The sequence below is a fragment of the Gracilinanus agilis genome, chromosome 3, assembly GCF_016433145.1.
Source record: "Gracilinanus agilis isolate LMUSP501 chromosome 3, AgileGrace, whole genome shotgun sequence".
NCBI lineage: Eukaryota > Metazoa > Chordata > Mammalia > Didelphimorphia > Didelphidae > Gracilinanus > Gracilinanus agilis.
The window spans coordinates 263,679,394-263,698,359 of record NC_058132.1 but is presented as its reverse complement, the minus strand read 5'-3'; the positions used below and the strand labels follow the sequence as shown (position 1 = coordinate 263,698,359).

At 34.5% G+C, this 18,966-nt stretch overlaps 1 protein-coding gene across 1 annotated transcript in view; it reads left to right on the top strand.

Moving 5' to 3' along the window:
* Positions 1–18,966, top strand: part of SLC4A10 (solute carrier family 4 member 10) — a 257,844-nt gene that overhangs the window by 161,625 nt on the left and 77,253 nt on the right. Inside the window, exons 9-11 of the mRNA XM_044669107.1 lie at positions 2,515–2,672; positions 6,054–6,141; positions 18,627–18,773. Of these exons, the coding sequence (XP_044525042.1) occupies positions 2,515–2,672; positions 6,054–6,141; positions 18,627–18,773 (393 nt within the window). The remainder of the gene's footprint in view (positions 1–2,514; positions 2,673–6,053; positions 6,142–18,626; positions 18,774–18,966) is intronic.

Below are 18,966 nucleotides of genomic sequence, written 5' to 3'. Positions count from 1 at the left end.
GCTTAGTTTGCTAGCTGTGTTTATAACAACATAGAATTCTTGAACATATTTTATATTTCTTAATTCAGTAAGCTTATAAATAACAACCAGATAGACCTAGCAGTTCTATGGAGACTCCTCAGTGGGCCTAAAGAAGTTCTGTGAAGATCTTTTTGTACCTCCTGTCAATTTATATTTTCTTTGAAGATTTTTATGAATGAAGTTTTCTAGGAGTCCTTAAATTAAGTTCTTTTCTGGGACTCTCCTTAAACTGATAAATTCCTCTTTCAAATCTGAGATTTTTACTAGGCACCTGACAGCTATATTCTGATGGCAGATTCTTCTATGAAGTTATCTTTTGGATGTTATTTAATTGATTACATTAAGAGGAGTGTCTAAAGGCCTCACTTATGTTTCCATATAAATAGAAACTAATTGGCATTACCATTTAGTACTTTAAATAAATTAGAAAATTCTTCTTTTATGTAACTTAAGGCAGTTATTTTTTGAAATTTCAATATCTAACATTACAATTTTTATTTTCTTATAGAAACCCAAATGAATGCTAGCTGGAATTTTTCAGATGGAAATTGGGATTTTCACTGAAGTGATATCTATTGTACCCATAAAGCACCATTTGGCAACCAATTGTACAATCTTGCTTAAATTATGAGGATTTGTCATTTGACAGATTTGTTCCAGTATATTAACACCATGCACTTTTTCACTGCATCAAGGGAAACATACCTTAGTTATTATTTTTTCCTCAGAAAGACTTCTGACATTTACAATTGTTTCCCACACAGTGGTTGAAAGCATGTGCAAAATATTTCAATTTCATCCTAATGATGTTTTGGGTGATATTGATAAATCAAGCTATTGTAATTGAAATAGCTGGATTTTTTTGTACTTGCAATTATAAGTTCACCTTTCTAAAAATCTGTTTTCATTATTGTAAGGATTATTATTCTGAGGAGTGACCATGCTCTTAATATTTTTTCATCTAAAAACTTTCAACTTCCTTTTAAAATAAAACATTCAGATTCTTTCTAGTATTCCGTGTTTCCAAAATAAACTGGATAGTTGTTTTTCAAACTTTCTGATTGAATATAGACTCTGCACATTGAATTTTATAAAGTCAACAGTATGGCATTATGGGCATCCTTATCCAACCCTTATTATTTGCATAGAAATTAAGCCACCAAACACATAAGGGAAGACCTGCTTACAAAAAAATAGCACATTTAGTTTCACTATACTGGAGATAAGTGCTTTACAAATTTCTCAATTCAAAATTTTAAGAATGTTCTGCTTTAAACTTGAAAAGATTTCTCCAAAATTATCATTCTTACAAAAGGTCTTTTTAGCCTGAAAAATCTTTACTAACCTCATCTGTATTGATTGACATTTTTCCTTCCCTTTCCCTCTTCCAGTTATTTTCCCTCTCCTCTATATTCCTTAGTTCATTAAGCTGAAGGAATATATTCTATAACACATACATGTAGTTTCCCCTAGAAGTACAAATATTCATGAAAATCTAACTAAAAGAGACCAGAAAAAATTATCAGGTGGATTTTGTTAAATTGATTTTAGCCTTATTCTCTGGATGCTCCTCAGACCCTGAGCATGTGAGTCAGTACTTCTTATGGATATTTACCATCTTTCCCTCCTATCAAGCATTTCTTTTGTTAATTATTGATTGCAATTTGTGGCCATTCATTTCACCCATGGATGCTCATGTCAGTACCCAAAAGCTGTGACTTCAGTTTTTAGGGGTTTCTAGACCTCTATATTTGAATTATTTTATTTGGTTTATTTCTCTTATCCGACTTCTTAGCCTTCTGCTGAGGAAATATGCCTTGCACATGGTAGGTCCTCAATAAATGTTTAAAGAATTAATGAATAAAGAGAAGTTGTCTTAGACCATTATAGTCAACTAAAATGGTGCAGAAAAAATAATGCCTCCTCAGAGCTTTGTACTATTTGGCTTTTTCAACTTTTGCCTCTCACATGCAAAGAAGGAAAATATACACAGTCATCCATAGTATTGTTTATAATTGGCATATGTTAGATGAAAACATTTTCTAAAAACATACAATATGTTCTAAATTAAGTTATATTCTAGTATTAAAGACCACCAAAAAAGTGAAAGAATAAGTACATATTTCAATCCAGAGTCAACGACCAGATGAGTTATTGTCAGAAAATGTGAGAAGGGGCACTTATTTAATTAATCATGCAAATAAGTCCAAAAATGGCAGAGTAAATTAAAGATGAAAAGAAAGTTCCATTTCTTTTATAATTAATAGAAATTTAGATGATCCAAACCTACATGCCCAATTTTATGATTATAATTATATTTACTTTTTAGAGTATATTATCATAAGAGAATAAGAAGTTTTAGCTGTAGGTAATTCATTCAACAAACATTTATTCAGGTCCTGAAATGTTCAAGGAACATTGTGCTATTATAAATGATTTACCATATGCATTCATTTTAAAAATTAATCTTACTTTAAATTTTGATACTATCAGGTTGATCTACATTTCATGAAAAAGATTCCTCCTGGGGCAGAAGCTTCAAACATCTTAGTGGGTGAACTAGAATTCTTGGACCGAACTGTAGTTGCATTTGTTAGATTGTCCCCAGCGGTATTGCTCACAGGACTGGCTGAGGTGCCGATTCCAACCAGGTAAAATTTCCCAAAAAATTATTACTATTTTCTTCACCTGCTTGTTAAAAGAGAAATAACCAGGTAGAATAGAATTTCATCTTTGTTATGTGCTTTTGGAAACCAATGGATAAAGCCCATAAAAAAACGAATACTGCGTTTTTCCCCACTTTTAGTCTTAGAAGAAGGAAAGCAATATATTTAAATATTTCAATGATTCACTTACAATATTCCCCTTAGCCTCTTGAATATCCTGCCAAATTACATCCTTTCATTCTTATGGACTCCCCTTCCAGAAGCTGCCACACATCTAGGTTCATTTAGGAACATACCTAAATGGCCAAGAGAGTAAATTGAATGACAAAGAGAAGTCTCTTTGTATGGATTTATCCAGGATCTAGCTTCCCATAACTTATGAAAATAGATCTAACATGGGTAGAACTCCAGTATATGTGCACAGGTATAAACTATTAAAATAGCAATGATACAAACCACTTGGTTCATTCACAAATTAACAAGAAATGAAGAAATCTAAGCCGTGTCTATGTAGATCAATATAATTATGCCAGAACCAGGAATTTTACTTCAATTTCACCAGTTGACTTTGTAAAATCAAAGCATGTTTGGGAACTTTAAGTGACTTAGACTGGAACATGAGAATTCGACATTTTTCTTCATTGTAGACATATATGGTGTAGGGAGGGAAAACCAGCATTTCAGCATTATTCTGGTTTTCCTCTTGGTGCAACCTTATTCGCATTTTTCACTTTGACTCTCAACTCCAGTACTGCCTCTGCCCTACTCAGAGCCACATCCATAGTTTAAATGTACAGAATCCCATTTCCTCAAGAGAAGGAGTTATCAAATGCCAACTCTAAAGATTTACTAGCAAGTTTACATATCATTTTCCTCAGATACAAAAGGCCACAATCCTGTCAGAAGCTTGCAGATTTAAGGCACTCTGTCAGAGAATTACAAAAGACCATTCAGGACAGAGGGTTGCCATTTGGGTATGCCTGAATGGGTATACCCCATTGGCAGCGATATCCTCTAAAACTAAGAGTGGGCAGGGGATTAAGAAAAGAATTCTCTTAAGTGTGGAGTCAAACTGAATGGGCTTGGTTTTTCCTCGACTCATTTGTGTGCTGATATCACATACAGGACTTTGGTTTACCTTGAAGTTTAAAGCAAATACTTGGGTTGATGCCATTTAAAAACCGATAGGGTGTAAATTCTGATACATTCCTAAATGTATGGGCAGGGCATGATGACCAAATCAAACTTGAACTTAAAGAGATTATTAGGTCTAGTATATACATATAGACACTTCCTGCATGATTAGTTTAGAGACTTGCAGGTGGGGTGTTAGCTAGGATTCCGATTCGAGATACCAAATTTCCCTTGCATAGACTTGATAGCAAGATATTGGGATGAGAGTAGTGTATTTATATGAACACATAAAAAGAATTCATTCTTTTAAGTGGTTAAGTGCATATCCCTGGGGCTTAAAAAAGTCTGATGGATTCTGTGTTAAAGCCACTTGTTAAGATGCTAGGGATGGGATGAATGTCAGAAGGAAATAAAATTTTTATAAAGAGAGAAATTTTAAAGTCAATATACAACAGGGTACATTTATAACCTCACTTTGAAAAATATCTTAGGAATAGGTGACCTCACTTCAAACAGACAGCAAAAATGTGTAGAAAACAATGGGGAAAAAAATAGAAGCTCTGTAGGTTTCCATATTAAGAAGAGAGGGGGGAAAAGACTGTACTATTTAGTTAGGTAAGGTGGAAAATAATAGCAAATTTGTTAGAGGTGTAGAGATAATGAATGGTACAAAGAAAGCCATTCAGGGTTCCTAATTATCTTTTTCTTGGTAGGGCAAAAGGGCGCACTGTGAAAATAAAGGCAACACACATTAAAAATGTCAGGAAATAGTTTTTTAGAACTATATAAATAACTTGTAGAATGAAGAACTGAAAAATATCATGAAGTGCATAGGTTAGTAAGTTTCTCAAAAGAATTTTATGGATTAAGTGCACATACACAAATTACTACATAAAATTGCCCCAGTCTCTTACCTATAATAAGCATTTCTACATTTAAATTTGCTTAGAATCAGTAGCTTTGCTTAAAAAGGTGATAGGAAGGATAGGAGATTTGCTACCAGTGGAATGAGCCCTCACTCTGAAATTAGAGACCCTGTATTCAAATCCATCTTTTCATGCTTAAGTCTTTATGCAAGACCCATAACCTCCCTTTGTCTGAGTTTCTTTGTATGTAAAATGAGAGGGTTGGACTTGATAGTCTCTGAGGTTATCTAGTAGAGAGCTATGATCCTAGAGTTTAGAACTATATAATATATTTACAGAATGAACATTTGTAAATTTTCTTTGCACATAATAACATGTAGAATTATGAGACTTTTTAAAATTCAAATTAAATAGCCATCAGTCTTCATACTTAAATAACCTCAGCTGTAATAGGGTAGCAAGATGCAAGGTGGTATTGAAGTTCAACAATTTCATTTGAGGAATGAGATATTTACCCATGAGAGATAGGGTAATTGTCTCCCCTTGATAACTGGAAGAGTTAACTGAAGTAGGGTATATAGGAAACTTGTTGGAAACTCTACTTGAGTTCAATAAAACTAAATTAGTGTGTAAAGAACTGACCAGAATATAGAACACTGGATTTTTAATACATTATGAAAATGGGGTAAAAATTTGAGTTGGTTTTCTTCTTCACCTATTACATCTTCTACCTCGGCAGTGAAAATATTTTGGATCAGGAGCTCTCTTTTTTTCTATCTTTGGCATCTGCCACCGAATATATATTTTATATGAGCCTCTTCATTTTTGAAACACAGATTTTTTTTCTTATCATAAATTTCAGTGTTTTTTGAAGACTCTTCCCTTTTCCCCACAACTGACTGTTTCATTTTTGTATTGCAGTTTTCTTTCACAAAGACTTATGCTTAGTCTCTTTCCTTTTTAGACTTGTAGCTCTCTGATCCTTGTAGTTCCCGAGTATCTTCTAGTACTAAAGTCCCTGATGTGAATGTGTATTATGTTCTATAAGATGACTCAGAAACTCGCTTTGTAGGGGGAAAAATCCCATTGAGGTCAGAAAAACCATGATGAGCCATAAATCATAATGATCCATTTCATGTTACTCCTTTCTTGCTCATTCACTCTCTCCATCGAAGATTCACCAGAACAATGAAACTAAGCAAAAAGGCATTACAATTTCTCACTTAAACTTTAAACTGTGAGAAAATGTGAATGTACAATGTTGAAAGCCCTTTTATTAGTAATGTATTTGAGATGTGATTCTATAATACATTGAAACTGAATTTGTGTTTGTGTCTAGTAACATTTTTTCCTATTTTTTTTATAGATTTCTGTTTATCCTTCTGGGACCATTGGGAAAGGGTCAGCAGTACCATGAGATTGGCAGATCAATTGCAACCCTGATGACAGATGAGGTATATATTTACCCCAATTGGGTGACTTTTTGCTTTGTACTTGGACTATGTTTCACTCTAGACAACAAACTTCCAGAGATAAATATGCTTCATTTCTGGAAGAATGGGTTATCACAAAGTTGAAAAATTACCAGATTTCTATAGATGAAGTTACATTTTTCCACTAATCTATACTTCAAAATTGCCCAAGAAAAATATCTTCCTATAAAAATTATTAGATTTATTCTTAATAATTCATTCATATAATTTAAAATCACATGTGTGAATAATAATGGCTGTTATTAATAATAATAATCTTCAAGTAAGGTACTTTTAATCTATTATTATCAAAATAGTGTGAAAATAACAGTGATAGCTTAATTGAATAAAACATAGAGCACACAAAGCAAAAAAGTCACTGCTTCTCTCAACTATCTGTCTCTAATAAGTAGAATAATATTGCAAGAGACACAGTACGAGAGCATGTAACTTTGCATCCTTGAGCAGCAGCTAGGTTCAGTAGACAGAAAGGCAGGCTTAGAGTAGGGAGAACCAGGGTTTAAATCTGACCCCAGACACTTCCTAGCTTTGTGACCCTAGGCAAGTCACTAAACCCCATTTGCCTAGAGTTGTTACTAAGCCACAAAGTAAGAGTTTTTAAAAAAACAAGTTTGCAACTTTTTTTAGACTATATTTTGAAAAACTGTAGCAATGAGTTGGTTACTTTAGGTCAACAGAAAGAGGTTTGTGTGCCAAAAAAAAAATAGATGAGTTAAACACCTATAACAATAATCAAATTGAGAAGTATTAAATACTCACTAATAAATGAATAATGAAGAAGAAACATAGTCACTGGAATTCGTGACTGATGAAACTTGAAGATTTCATATGGAAGATTATGCTAAATTGCATATTGAATCAGTTCCTTGCTTGTGAAGTTTGAATTTCTAGATAGGAGGTTCTACTATAATGATAGTATCATCTCATGAATCATGAAAAAATGTCATGATATTTTTTCAATTATATTATATGGTTATTTATGATTGTTTTATAACTGTGTGTGTTTATTCATTCATTATAATATTAATTTAAGATCTCTATATGATCTTAAAATAGTTTGTTTCAGATCATTGATTTTTTTCTGTTGGTTTCAAAAGGAACTGATTTATTGAATAGGTCCCTATGGTCTCCTAAATAGTTTTAGGAATTTAGGATTATGTGAGGTTTGAAGGTAGTGGAAGCAGAGAGGAAAGAGTCAGACAGGTAATCCTCTATGGGCAGTGTGAAGGGCTTGCTGTTGTTTTGAGCAACTAAAGAGGAAAGCATTCTATGGTACAAATATTTCTCTAGTCCAGATTCCAAGGATTAGGAAAGAAGCTGGTATATGAGGGTTGTGGGAGGCAGTGACCAGCTATGATCTGGAGAATTTAGAGTGAGCAATAGAAAGTATATCATGTATTATACACAGAGGACTTCTTACACTGTAGTCCATGAACTTTTAAAAAATATGTGTTAATAACTGTATCCAGTAGAATTGATTTCCTTTGTAATATGATATTTTATTTCATGCACTTAAAAACATTATTCTTCAAAACGAACCACAGAGTTCAAGAGATGCCAAAGGAGATCCAAACCACAAAACAATGGTTCAGAAATCCTAGTGTAAAGAGAATGCTGGGTCAGAGTAGGAGAAGGATTAACTATTAGAAAAGTCTGTAAGAGGTAGGGAAGAACTGGATTTTGTACCAGAAGACCTGATGTCATGCATCCTTCTTAATGTATTCATTGAAGTTTGTTGTGTATTCCTGGGTACTATTGCTGATTGACACTTCAAGGATCTGCAAAACTCAACCAAGGCGTATTATGCATCAGAGTGGCATTCAGAGACAAAGTTGTGCTATCTCTTCTAGCCTTATGGAACCTATAAAAAATGTGCAGGAATGGAACTGGGTATTAGTCACATGAACTTGCTATAGAAGGTTTCTCACAAAAGAGGTCTTTGGGGGCTATACCTAAAGCTACTTCAAAAGTGATTTTGAGGGGGCAGCTGGGTAGCTCAGTGGATTGAGAGTCAGGCCTAGAGATGGGAGGTCCTAGGTTCAAATCCGGCCTCAGACACTTCCTGGCTGTGTGACCCTGGGCAAATCACTTGACCCCCATTGCCCACCCTTAACATTCTTCCACCAATGCGCCAATACACAGAAATTTAAGGGTTTAAAAAAAAGGGAAAAAAGTGATTTTGATTGAATTGTTTAGTCAGGTAAACATTGAAGAAGCAAGGAAATTGTATAGTTCAGTATAGATTTAGAAGAAGGGTAAAGAGGTAACTGCTAATAATGTGAAAACAGCCTAATGTGAGCTAACGTCAAAAGGACTTTTGAGTGGGAGTGATAGTGGTTGCAATTTGCTGGAGAAGATGGGAGGGGATGAGACTGAGTGTATATAGAGGTGTTTATTTTGCTTGAAACCTTGGATTATAAAGTAACATGGAATCATTCTGGAAAAGTAGATTGGAGCCATATTCCTGAGGTTCTTAAAAGAGAAGCTGAGGAGTTTGCATTTTATTCTACAGGCAAGGAGGGTGTTGGATTTTTTTAACAGAGGAATGATATGATCAGACCTATCTATGCCTTAAGAAAATTATCTTGACATCTGTGTGGAGGAAGCATTTGAAGGAGAGAAAAACCAAAAGCAGGAAGACCAATAAGGAAGTTGTAAAAATCATGCAAGCATAACATAATGAGACTGGTGGCCATAAATATATAGATAGGATATATAAATATATCTAAATAAATAGATAAATATGTAGATTATATATCACATTCATATATGCAAAGAACAAAGCAATTTTTGACACCTCCATCTGAGTTATCTTGTCCCCCTATCATGTATATCCTTAAAGAAATAGTCATCCATTCTTTTCTTTTTTTAAACCTTTATATTACCTGGAGGGCAGCTAGGTGGCTCAATGGAAAGAGATCCAGGTGGGAAGATGGGAACTCCTGGGTTCAAATTTGACCTCAGATTTCCTAATTGTGTGACCCTGGGCAAGTGACTTAGCTGCCATTTGCCTAGCCCTTCCCACTCTTCTGCCTTAGAACCAATATGTGGTATTGATTCTAATACAGAAAATAACGGCCTAGCTTAGAATCAGTAAATAGTATTGGAAAGTAATGGTTTAAAAAAAAAAACTTTGCCTTCTGTTTTAGAATCAGTAATGAGTACCAGTTATAAGGCATAAGCATGGTAATGACTAACCAAGTGAGGATTAAGTGACTTGACCAAATTCGCAAAGGTAGGAAGTGTCTGAGGTCAAATTTATCTACTGAACCACCTCACTGCCCCAGTTATATCCATCCTTTAAGGAATCTCTCATAACATGCTACATCAAAAATGTGCAATCTCATCAATGCTAATAATCCCCATAAGACGTTTATTTAGCCAAGTTTGTGTTGCCCATTGCTTTTTATTAAAAAAGAGAATATCTGGTGAGTGGAGAAGGGGGCAAACATAAGGGCTAATTTAGAGATAGGAACCACAGACTGTGCCAATAACCTGAGTGGTTAAAGGCATAAGAAGAATAAAGACTCAAAGCTGAATCTCAAATTATTTAGAAGGAAATAAAGTTGTTTTGTTTTTTGAGTTATTGTTTAATTTAAATGCAAAAAGATGTTTAGATAGAGATGCCCAGTATAAAGTATTTGATGAGGGCCTGAAGTTCAGGAGAGAGACAAGGAATGAGAGAGAAAGATCACCCAAATTTAAGATGTAGGAGTTTTATAATGATCTAGCAAACGAGATTAAGAGGACTCCTTTAGACTTATGTAATTGGTTACCGTGGCACCTAAGTTGGCACAATGAATAGAATACTGAAACTAGTGTCAGGAATTCAGATCTGGGTTCAGATACTTATAAGCTACCTGTATGACCCTGAGCAAGTCACGTAACCTCTCTGCCTCAGTTTCTTCATCTGTAAAATCAGCATAATAATCTACCTACCTTCCAGGGTTCTTATAAGGATAAAATAAGAGAAAACACTTGACAAACTTTAAAGTTCTATATAAATATGATCATTGTTATAGAAATAATAGGACTTTAGATGAGTTTCAAAGACTCAATTATATGATATGAGAGGTAACTAGTCAAGAGTTTTTAGGAAGTGTAGTTTATACAAAGTTTATTTACACAAACAAAAGATATACTATACTTACATATTTAAGTTATAAAGTATCATTAGTAATAACTGACTTTACCTTTCTAAAAAACCTGATATATCCTTTGAAATTCCCTCACAGCTACTTTTTAATGGCAACACAGTAAAGCAATAACCACAAATACGTAAGTGCCATCTAGTGGCAAATTTCATAAACAGAAAACTTATGAATTGATAGAATATTAGCTTTCACATAACATGGTTCCTTTTAGTTTGGAGCTCTTAGTTTTTTAGATTTATTAGTAGTTTAGTTACTTTATGATATGTGTGCTTTTGCAATGCATTTTGTAGGCTTTCCTCACAATCCTGTGGAAATATTTTACAGATAAAGAAACTGAGGCACAGAGAGGTGAAATGTCTTGCCCATGATCAGACAGCTAATAAATATTGTAGATTTGAACTCATGTCTCATTTCACTCCTAGTTCTCTTTCCGTGGCATCATTCCACCTCACTACACTTTTCTTATAAGCCAAAGTTCAGGCAGCTAAAAAGTGGTAGAGCCTCTAGAATTCAAATCCAGAACTTCTGACCCTAAGTCCAGAGCTCTTTCCATTAACAGATAAAATTTAAAATTATAAACATATAAGATAACAATATATCACATTTATATATGCAGAAACTGAAGCAATTTTTGATACTTCCCTTTGAATTATTTTCTCCCACAATAATGTACAAAGAAATAGTCACCCATTGTTTTAAAAATATCTTTCATGACATGCAACGTAAGAAAAGTTCAATCTCATCAATTCAAAATGCAAATAATTCCTGTAAAGCTTTTATTTAACCAAGTTTGTGTTATTCATCAATTTTTTGTCTTAAACAATATAATATCTTAACAGATGGGAGACAAGAACTATTTAACTTATGCACTATCATGATTAAATTATAGCAGTTTAATAAAAGCTTATTGCAAATAATTTAACAATCTTGACCATGTACAAAGCTTTAATACTAAAAATAAATAAATCAGTGATTGCATCCACATGGTTATTCTTTCCAACTATATAGATTACAACCTCCAAGGCTTCATATATGATTTACTGAATTAGTACCCCACAAAAATGTCATCACCCAGCAACCAACTTTCTGATAATGACCTTCTTATAACTTGATTATAACAGGACGACAAACAAAATCTATTACTGTGCCCATGTGTGAAAACTTTTTTAGTTTTCTGTGACTTGCCAGGGCCCACATCCTGCTGCAAAGTTTAACCTTTTTTTAAAAGTGTAATTGACTATCTTCTTTGATGCTTCCTTTTATAAGATAAATAAGATTCAGGGGAGATTTTTGCTGTTGCATATATAGAAAAGAATAACAAATGCTTTTTCATCTAGAATTTTTAGCCTTTATAGATATACTGAATCACAAAATTTCAGCTGTCTTCCTTCTGACTTATTTAGGGAACTCTGGGATTAATTCCCTTAAGATGATATCCATATAAACATATGGAAATAATATATATTAATATTGATGGTCTAGTGACATGTTCTTTTTGAAATAAAAAATAGCTAAAATCTTTGGTAAACAATAAAAGCATTTGCTATTATGAGAGTATAAGTAGAAATTATCCATTAGAAGGATGTCTAAAAACATGGGAGGTTGTGATACAGGACTAAGTTAGTATTTATAGAAAATGTTCTTTGATTGGGAGCAGGAAAAACTTATATACCTACATATAAAAATACATACATACATATATATGACATAATGATATATATATATATTTAACTGTGTATAAATATATGTGGTATATGTATGAAATATAAATATATATGGCATTATATGAAAATCCATCTGAACCCTAGAATTCCACTACTAATTGACTCAATGTGTAGGAATAATTTTTTGGCCCAGGGTCCCATTTAGTGCATTCTCTACAATCAAACTTATCAAGAACTATAAACCAAAGAGCAGAGCATTTCATAATGACTAAGAGTGTGACAGTGTAAGGATCTTCTGATACATCTTTATATTTATATTTATATATACATATGTCCATATATATGTATGTATGTATATATAAGAAACCACCTCAGATGCTTTATTGTAGTGTGGTGGGAGGAACCTGAGTTCTCAAAGGCTATACCAACAGAATGTAAACTATGGCAAGTTTTACTGTGCTAGAAAGACCCAGCAATAGAAGGTATCTACTTTCCAAGGAAGAACATAGGTGAGTACGAAAGGTTTGTCATCATCAGTCTAGCCACCTGGTGATGAATTTGGTCATGACAACTAATGAAACAAAGGAAAATTCGAAATGAGTCTCAGTCTTGAGGATACCCTTTCACTTTGGCAGTGATAGTAGCAGAATGACAGAAAAGGAGACAGAAAAGATATTTATCAGATGGCTTTTATATCATTTGTAAGCATTAGCTTAGTTATTGATACTCTAAATATGAGATCCGTATATTGTGACCAATAGGTGGATATACTACTAGGGGGAAAAATAATTCTGTCTTGGCATTCTTAATATAAAAGAAACCCAAAGTGGGAAAAAAGAAACTGAAGCTAAATAAAGAATGGCTTAGGGTTTTCCCTTTAGTGAGGCAAATAAAGCAGCTGTTAGATTGGCTTTATGATGAAGAATGTTACCTAATGCTTCACAAAGAGTTGATGATAATATAAAAAGAAACATACTTTTGGACATGGCTAAGTATGGGAATTTGATTCACATGACTCTTCACATTTGTCATAATGGTTTTGTTTTCCTTTTTTCTTTTTCAATGGAGAAGGGAGAAAAAGGGAGAGAAAATTAATGCTTATTAATTGAAAAGAAAAGAACAGTGCAGTTTTCATTCTAGACATTGATTCCCACAAGACTATCTTTTTGAAGAGTTTGTTCTAAGATTCTCAACTGTGATCATAATAGATCCTGGCAGAGAAAGACCACCTGGGAATCTTCTTCCATGGTACCTTATCTAAAACAGATATCTTCTGAATACCACTTAAAAGTATTATGCAGCAACCAAGAAAACTAGTGTAGTTATAGGTCACTCAAAGAGGTGCATAATAGTGGAGACTTTGGAGATGAAGTCTATTATACTCTGCCCAAGTCTGACCACATTTGGAACATGAGCAGTATTAGTAGCTCTTGCCTTCAAACACCCTGAGTAATGATTTCATACTCCTTACCTACATCTACAGTTATATAAGGGCACTAGAATATTTCCTGTGCCTAGTCCAGAGTTCTTCCTTGCCTCAGTTGCACTAAATTATCATTGAGTGTTTTCATGGCTATGTAGTAGAGGCCTTTGGGAGTACAATTGCCTTCCTTTACCTTATTCTGGATTAGTAGTAACCCGTTATTACATTATATAACTATGACATCTGCCATTATCTCAACAGCAGGGTGGCCTATCGGAAAATAAGCTTGAGTTTTCTAAAGTTACATGCCTTTTCTGGGCCCAGTATTTCTCACAGATCTTTATCTAGGAGAGACAAATAATATTGGTTCAATGCTATGACATTTATTTGTACCTATGGCATTCCTTGAAACATGTTCAAAATTCTCAGATTTGCTTATGATTGCTGAACCCCATCTTGAATTAGTCCATGGCTTTAATTAGTAATTTTGGCTTCTGGGAAAATTCAGTCAGGTAGGGTTGAGATGAGTTATAGAAACCAGGGATTCTGGTTTGGGGTAGAGAAAAAGACCATAAGCTAAGAACTAACTGAAGAGGAAGGATAGCAACCTAGAGGTTTACAGGAGACAGAAAGAAAGATTTGTCCAAGATGGATTAAACCTTAAAGCAAGAGAAATGGTTGAGTGATGGTGGCAGAGTGAAAATCCTAAAGTGACAGTGGAGGGAGGATGCCACCTCATTTTCCTGGCCTTTACTGGATGTGAGAGAAAGGAGCATTCAACCTTGTGGAGGGTGTCTGTATATGTGATGTCTTCAAAATAATTCTGTTTCAGTAAGTACTAAAAGATGAAATAAATATGGAAGTACATGATCAAGGACAAACGAGGGTTTGTTTACATTAGAAAAAACTTCAAGATGGCAGAGAACTAGGAAATGTTAAAACTAAGTTAGGTAGAGATTTGGAATCTTTTTAGATCAGGAATAAAGCAAGCAAACCCAGCATTCACAGTCCTATGAAAGTTACGTGGGGGTGGGGGTGGGGGGAGGAAGAAGCCCATTCTCTCCTCCTTTCTAGTATCCATGGCCAAAAATTCCTGTTTTTCACAGGGAAAAAGCAACGCCTCCTTATGTCTCAGTGTATACATTTTCAATTTAACAACTCTACAATCTCATCTAAGTAGTTAAGAAAGGGGCCATTAAGGCAGCTGGGAGATTGGGTGAGTTATTCCTCCCAATGAATGGTCCTTAGTGATTACTTTGAGATGAAGTACATGACTGAATTCCATTCACCTCTTCCTTGCCTTAGGACATCAATATTGTTTTCCTACTCCCAACTGTATTAATCAACACTTCCCACTGAGCATCTCTCAGGTAGGGTTGAAAATATACATCAATTTCCACTTATCTTTGCAAGTCTTGTCATGCCCTCTTGTAAGGAATGCCAAATCATGGAAATCATTCTGAGGCTTTGATCAACCTCCAGAAAACCCTGGAAACACTGGAAGGGAAGAACAAGCTGGTGGCTTCTGCTGCTAGCATTCCTGCTGCCATGGCAAAGGATTTCTGTCCCCTTTATGTTATGTAAATGTCTTTTTAGAACAAACTGTAAGATCTCTCTCCATCCTTGGTGATCCTTAAGAAAAGAATAGAGAACAATCTGTCCCCAGTGATTTGGGCTCTCATCTGCCTGAAAGCAAAGTACTCAGTTCCAGGATTTAGGGCTAGAATGAACCTCAGAACTCAGAACTCAGAACCTCTAGTTCAATCTCCTAATTTTACGGAGGAAGCAAAATGAGGTTCAGAATAGATGATCTCTCCAGGCTCCTTCTAGTTCTTTAATCAGTGGGAAAGGATTAGAAGGAGAAATGGAGCAAAAAGAAAAGATTATTTCCGAGTATTGTAACCAATAGAAGAAGGAAGGAAGCAGTACTCCAATTCCTTAGGTTTCCAAGTTTACCTCATCCTCAATTCGTGTCTTGCTTATTCCACACATGAAATCTTGTTGCTTCTGCCTTCATAAAATGTCCCATATACTGCTCTCTGCTCACCCAGTCCCCACCCTCATTTAGGCCTTCATCTCCTCTCACCTATACTATTGCAATGGCCTCTCATTAAGATTTCCTTCCTGCAGTTTCCCTTCCCTTACCCCAGTTGCTGACTGGTCCTCCACACACCTCATAAAGTGATTTTCCCAAGTACAGATCTGACTATATTAATGAACTCCATGGATCCATGTTACTTTGAGGATCAAATAGAAACTACTCTGGGTAAAATGCTTCCCAATGTGGCCCCTTCCTCTTGCTTTAGTCTTCCTACACACTACTCCCCTCCATGATCTAACTATATTGACCTATTTGCTATTTCACACACTCAACCTCCACCTGCTACTTCAGTACCTTTGCACCTGATAAGCCCACATCTGCAGTGCCCCCTTCCTCATCTCCACCTCTTGGAATGCTTGGTTACCTTTAATACTGAGCTCAAAAACCACTTTCTACCTGAAACCTTTACTTATTCCCTAGCTGTTGATAAACTCTTGCCAAACTACCTTGCATTCATTTTGTCTGTCTGTCTGTCTATCTATCTATCTGTCTGTCTGTCTATTTATCTGTTTCTATCTATATCTTTCTATCTATCTTTCTGTCTCTATCTATATCTATCTTATATCTCTGTCTATGTCTGCCAAAAGTTATGGGGAAAAGGAAGGAATCCATTTTCTCCTTCTTTCTAATCTCTTAGCCAATGATTCCTCTCTTAGGTAATACACATATATATGTACAGGTGATTATATGCATTTATAATACACACCATGTATGTTATATACATATTTTAAAAGTATACTCATTGTCTACCAATATATACTATGATACACATATAATAATTATATGACTATAGAGCTATCTGTCCCAATATATGCATACATACTATGTATAAAATATACATATTATATGTATATACATTTGTATACTTATACATGTACATTTAGTATATAAATGACCTCAGACATTTCCTAGATGCGTTGTTCTGCGAAAGTAACTTACATGCAATTGCCTGATTCTTCCTGCTTTTCTGTCTTAGAAGGAATGAAAGAAGGAAGGAAGGAAGGAAAGAAGAGAGAGAAAATGAAGTACTTGTGGAAGAAGTACTGTTTTGCTTTTGTCTTTGTATCCCCAGCATTTAGCAAAATAAATAACATATGATAGGCACATGATAAATGCTCTTTATTTGATTAACTGATGAAATAGGTGGCTTTAGGCATTTACTTTAGGAGTTCCAATATTTTATAAATCTCTTCTAAAACACAACCAAAAAAATAATGAATTTTTTATGACTTTCAATTACATTAGTCCAAGGCTCAATATGCATCACTCTTGTGTTATTGCATGACATTTTTTGGAAAGTCAAGCAAAGCATTTTGCCTTTTAGTCATCATCAGTACTTATGAAATCTTTATAAAGACATTGTCCTCCAACAGGTCAAGTGAAGGACAGTAGGAATGAAATTAGATTCTATTAATATCAATATTGGGGCCCATATATGTATGATATGGGGAGTGTTTCCTCAGTGAGTCATATCATATATGAAACAGTGAATAGCAATTATTTTTGAGGATTATATTACATGATGATAAGAATGGAAATTATGTGCTTTGGGAACCCTACCTCTTTATCAAACAAATTCCTTAAGCAATTATTTTCAAATAGCATGGGCATCCCAAAATTTTGTCCCGCTATATTCTTTTCCATAAATTTTCTTCCTTGACTCTCCCATTAGTGAAAACTATATTTTCTATTTGTAGCCACGCTCTTTCTAGTGGCAAAAACATGGGAAATGAGGGAGTGTTGATTGATTAAGGACTGGCTGAACAAATTTTGGTATCTGATGGTGATGGAATACTATTGTGCTGAAAGGAATGATGAACTGCTTGATTTCTATATGAACTGGAAAGACCTCCAGGAACTGATGCAGAGTGAGAGGATCAGAACTAGAAGAACATTGAACACAGAGACGAAACACTGTAGCACAATCAAATGTAATAGACTTTTCTACAAGCAGGACAATTAGGAGGAACTTATGAGAAAGAACACTATCCACATCCAGAGAAAGAACTGTAGGAGTAGAAAAACAGAAGAAAAACATATGATCAATCACATAGTTCAATGAGGATATGATTGGGGTTTTGATGTCAAAAGATCACTCTATTGCAAATATGAATAACATGGAATAGGTTTTGATCAATGATACATGAATAACCCAGTGAAATTTCTTGTCAGCCCTGGGAGTGGGGAGGGAAGAGGGCAAGGGGAATCATGAATCATGAAACCTTGGGAAAATATTCTAAATAATTGAATAAATTATTTTTTAAATCCATTGTAATATAAGAAAGTCCTCTGGGGCAGGAAAGAGGTGGGATACAGGATAATTAAAAATAAAAGATATTTTTAAAAGTGTTTCTAAAAAAGAAAACTATATTTTCCCATTAATTTGTTTCATCTATCACTGAATGTTACCATTGTTTTGTGCATGTGTGTAAGGGCAAAGTATGGTTCCTTATGGCATATAGAAGGTTGGCTCAGTGGATAGTCTACTGGACTTGGAATAAGAAAAACCTGAGTTGAAATCTTGTCTCAGACACTTGCCAACTGTGTAAGCTTGAGCAATTTATTTAATCTCTCTCATGCTTGGTTTCCTCATGCATAAAACGGAGATAATAGTAGCACCTAATCCCCAGAATTGTTTGTGAAAGTCAAATGATGATTCTTAATTTAAATTTTTTGCAAACCTTTAAGAATTATATAAATAATAGTTTTCGTCATCATCTTTATCATGAGAAGTACTGTTTGACCACCATGAAGGCATAATAGATTTTCATTTGTGACAAAACTCATCATTTCTGAACTCAAAATTATTTTTTCCTCTTTTCTGCGAATGGCAATATTTAAACATTACCTCCTTTTCAATGATTATTTATTAAGTTGTGTCTCTAATTTTTAAAAGGGAATTGTACTGCAACTGATTTTATTCACAACTAAATGAAATGAAATTTGGATTGCTTATATCCTTATTTCTAGCTTTAATTTCATCTCACCAACAGGGGGAAATTGTATCTAACTTCTAAACCTTAAGAGGATAGTAACACATTTTATAGTTGGGAAATGTTCTGTATTATGTGAAAATAAAAGCCACCTTGTCTTTTTTCCCATAGGTCTTCCATGATGTTGCCTATAAAGCTAAGGATCGTAATGACTTGCTTGCAGGAATTGATGAATTTCTTGATCAGGTTACTGTTCTCCCTCCTGGAGAGTGGGACCCAACCATTCGAATAGAACCCCCCAAAAATGTTCCTTCTCAGGTATGTATATAAGGCAATCTATAGTGGCAACATCACAGGACATGTTTTCCATTAAAGTCTGCCCTGAGAAAAAACAAATGATTCTTCTTCTTCTTCTTCTTCTTCTTCTTCTTCTTCTTCTTCTTCTTCTTCTTCTTCTTCTTCTTCTTCTTCTTCTTCTTCTTCTTCTTCTTCTTCTCCTCCTCCTCCTCCT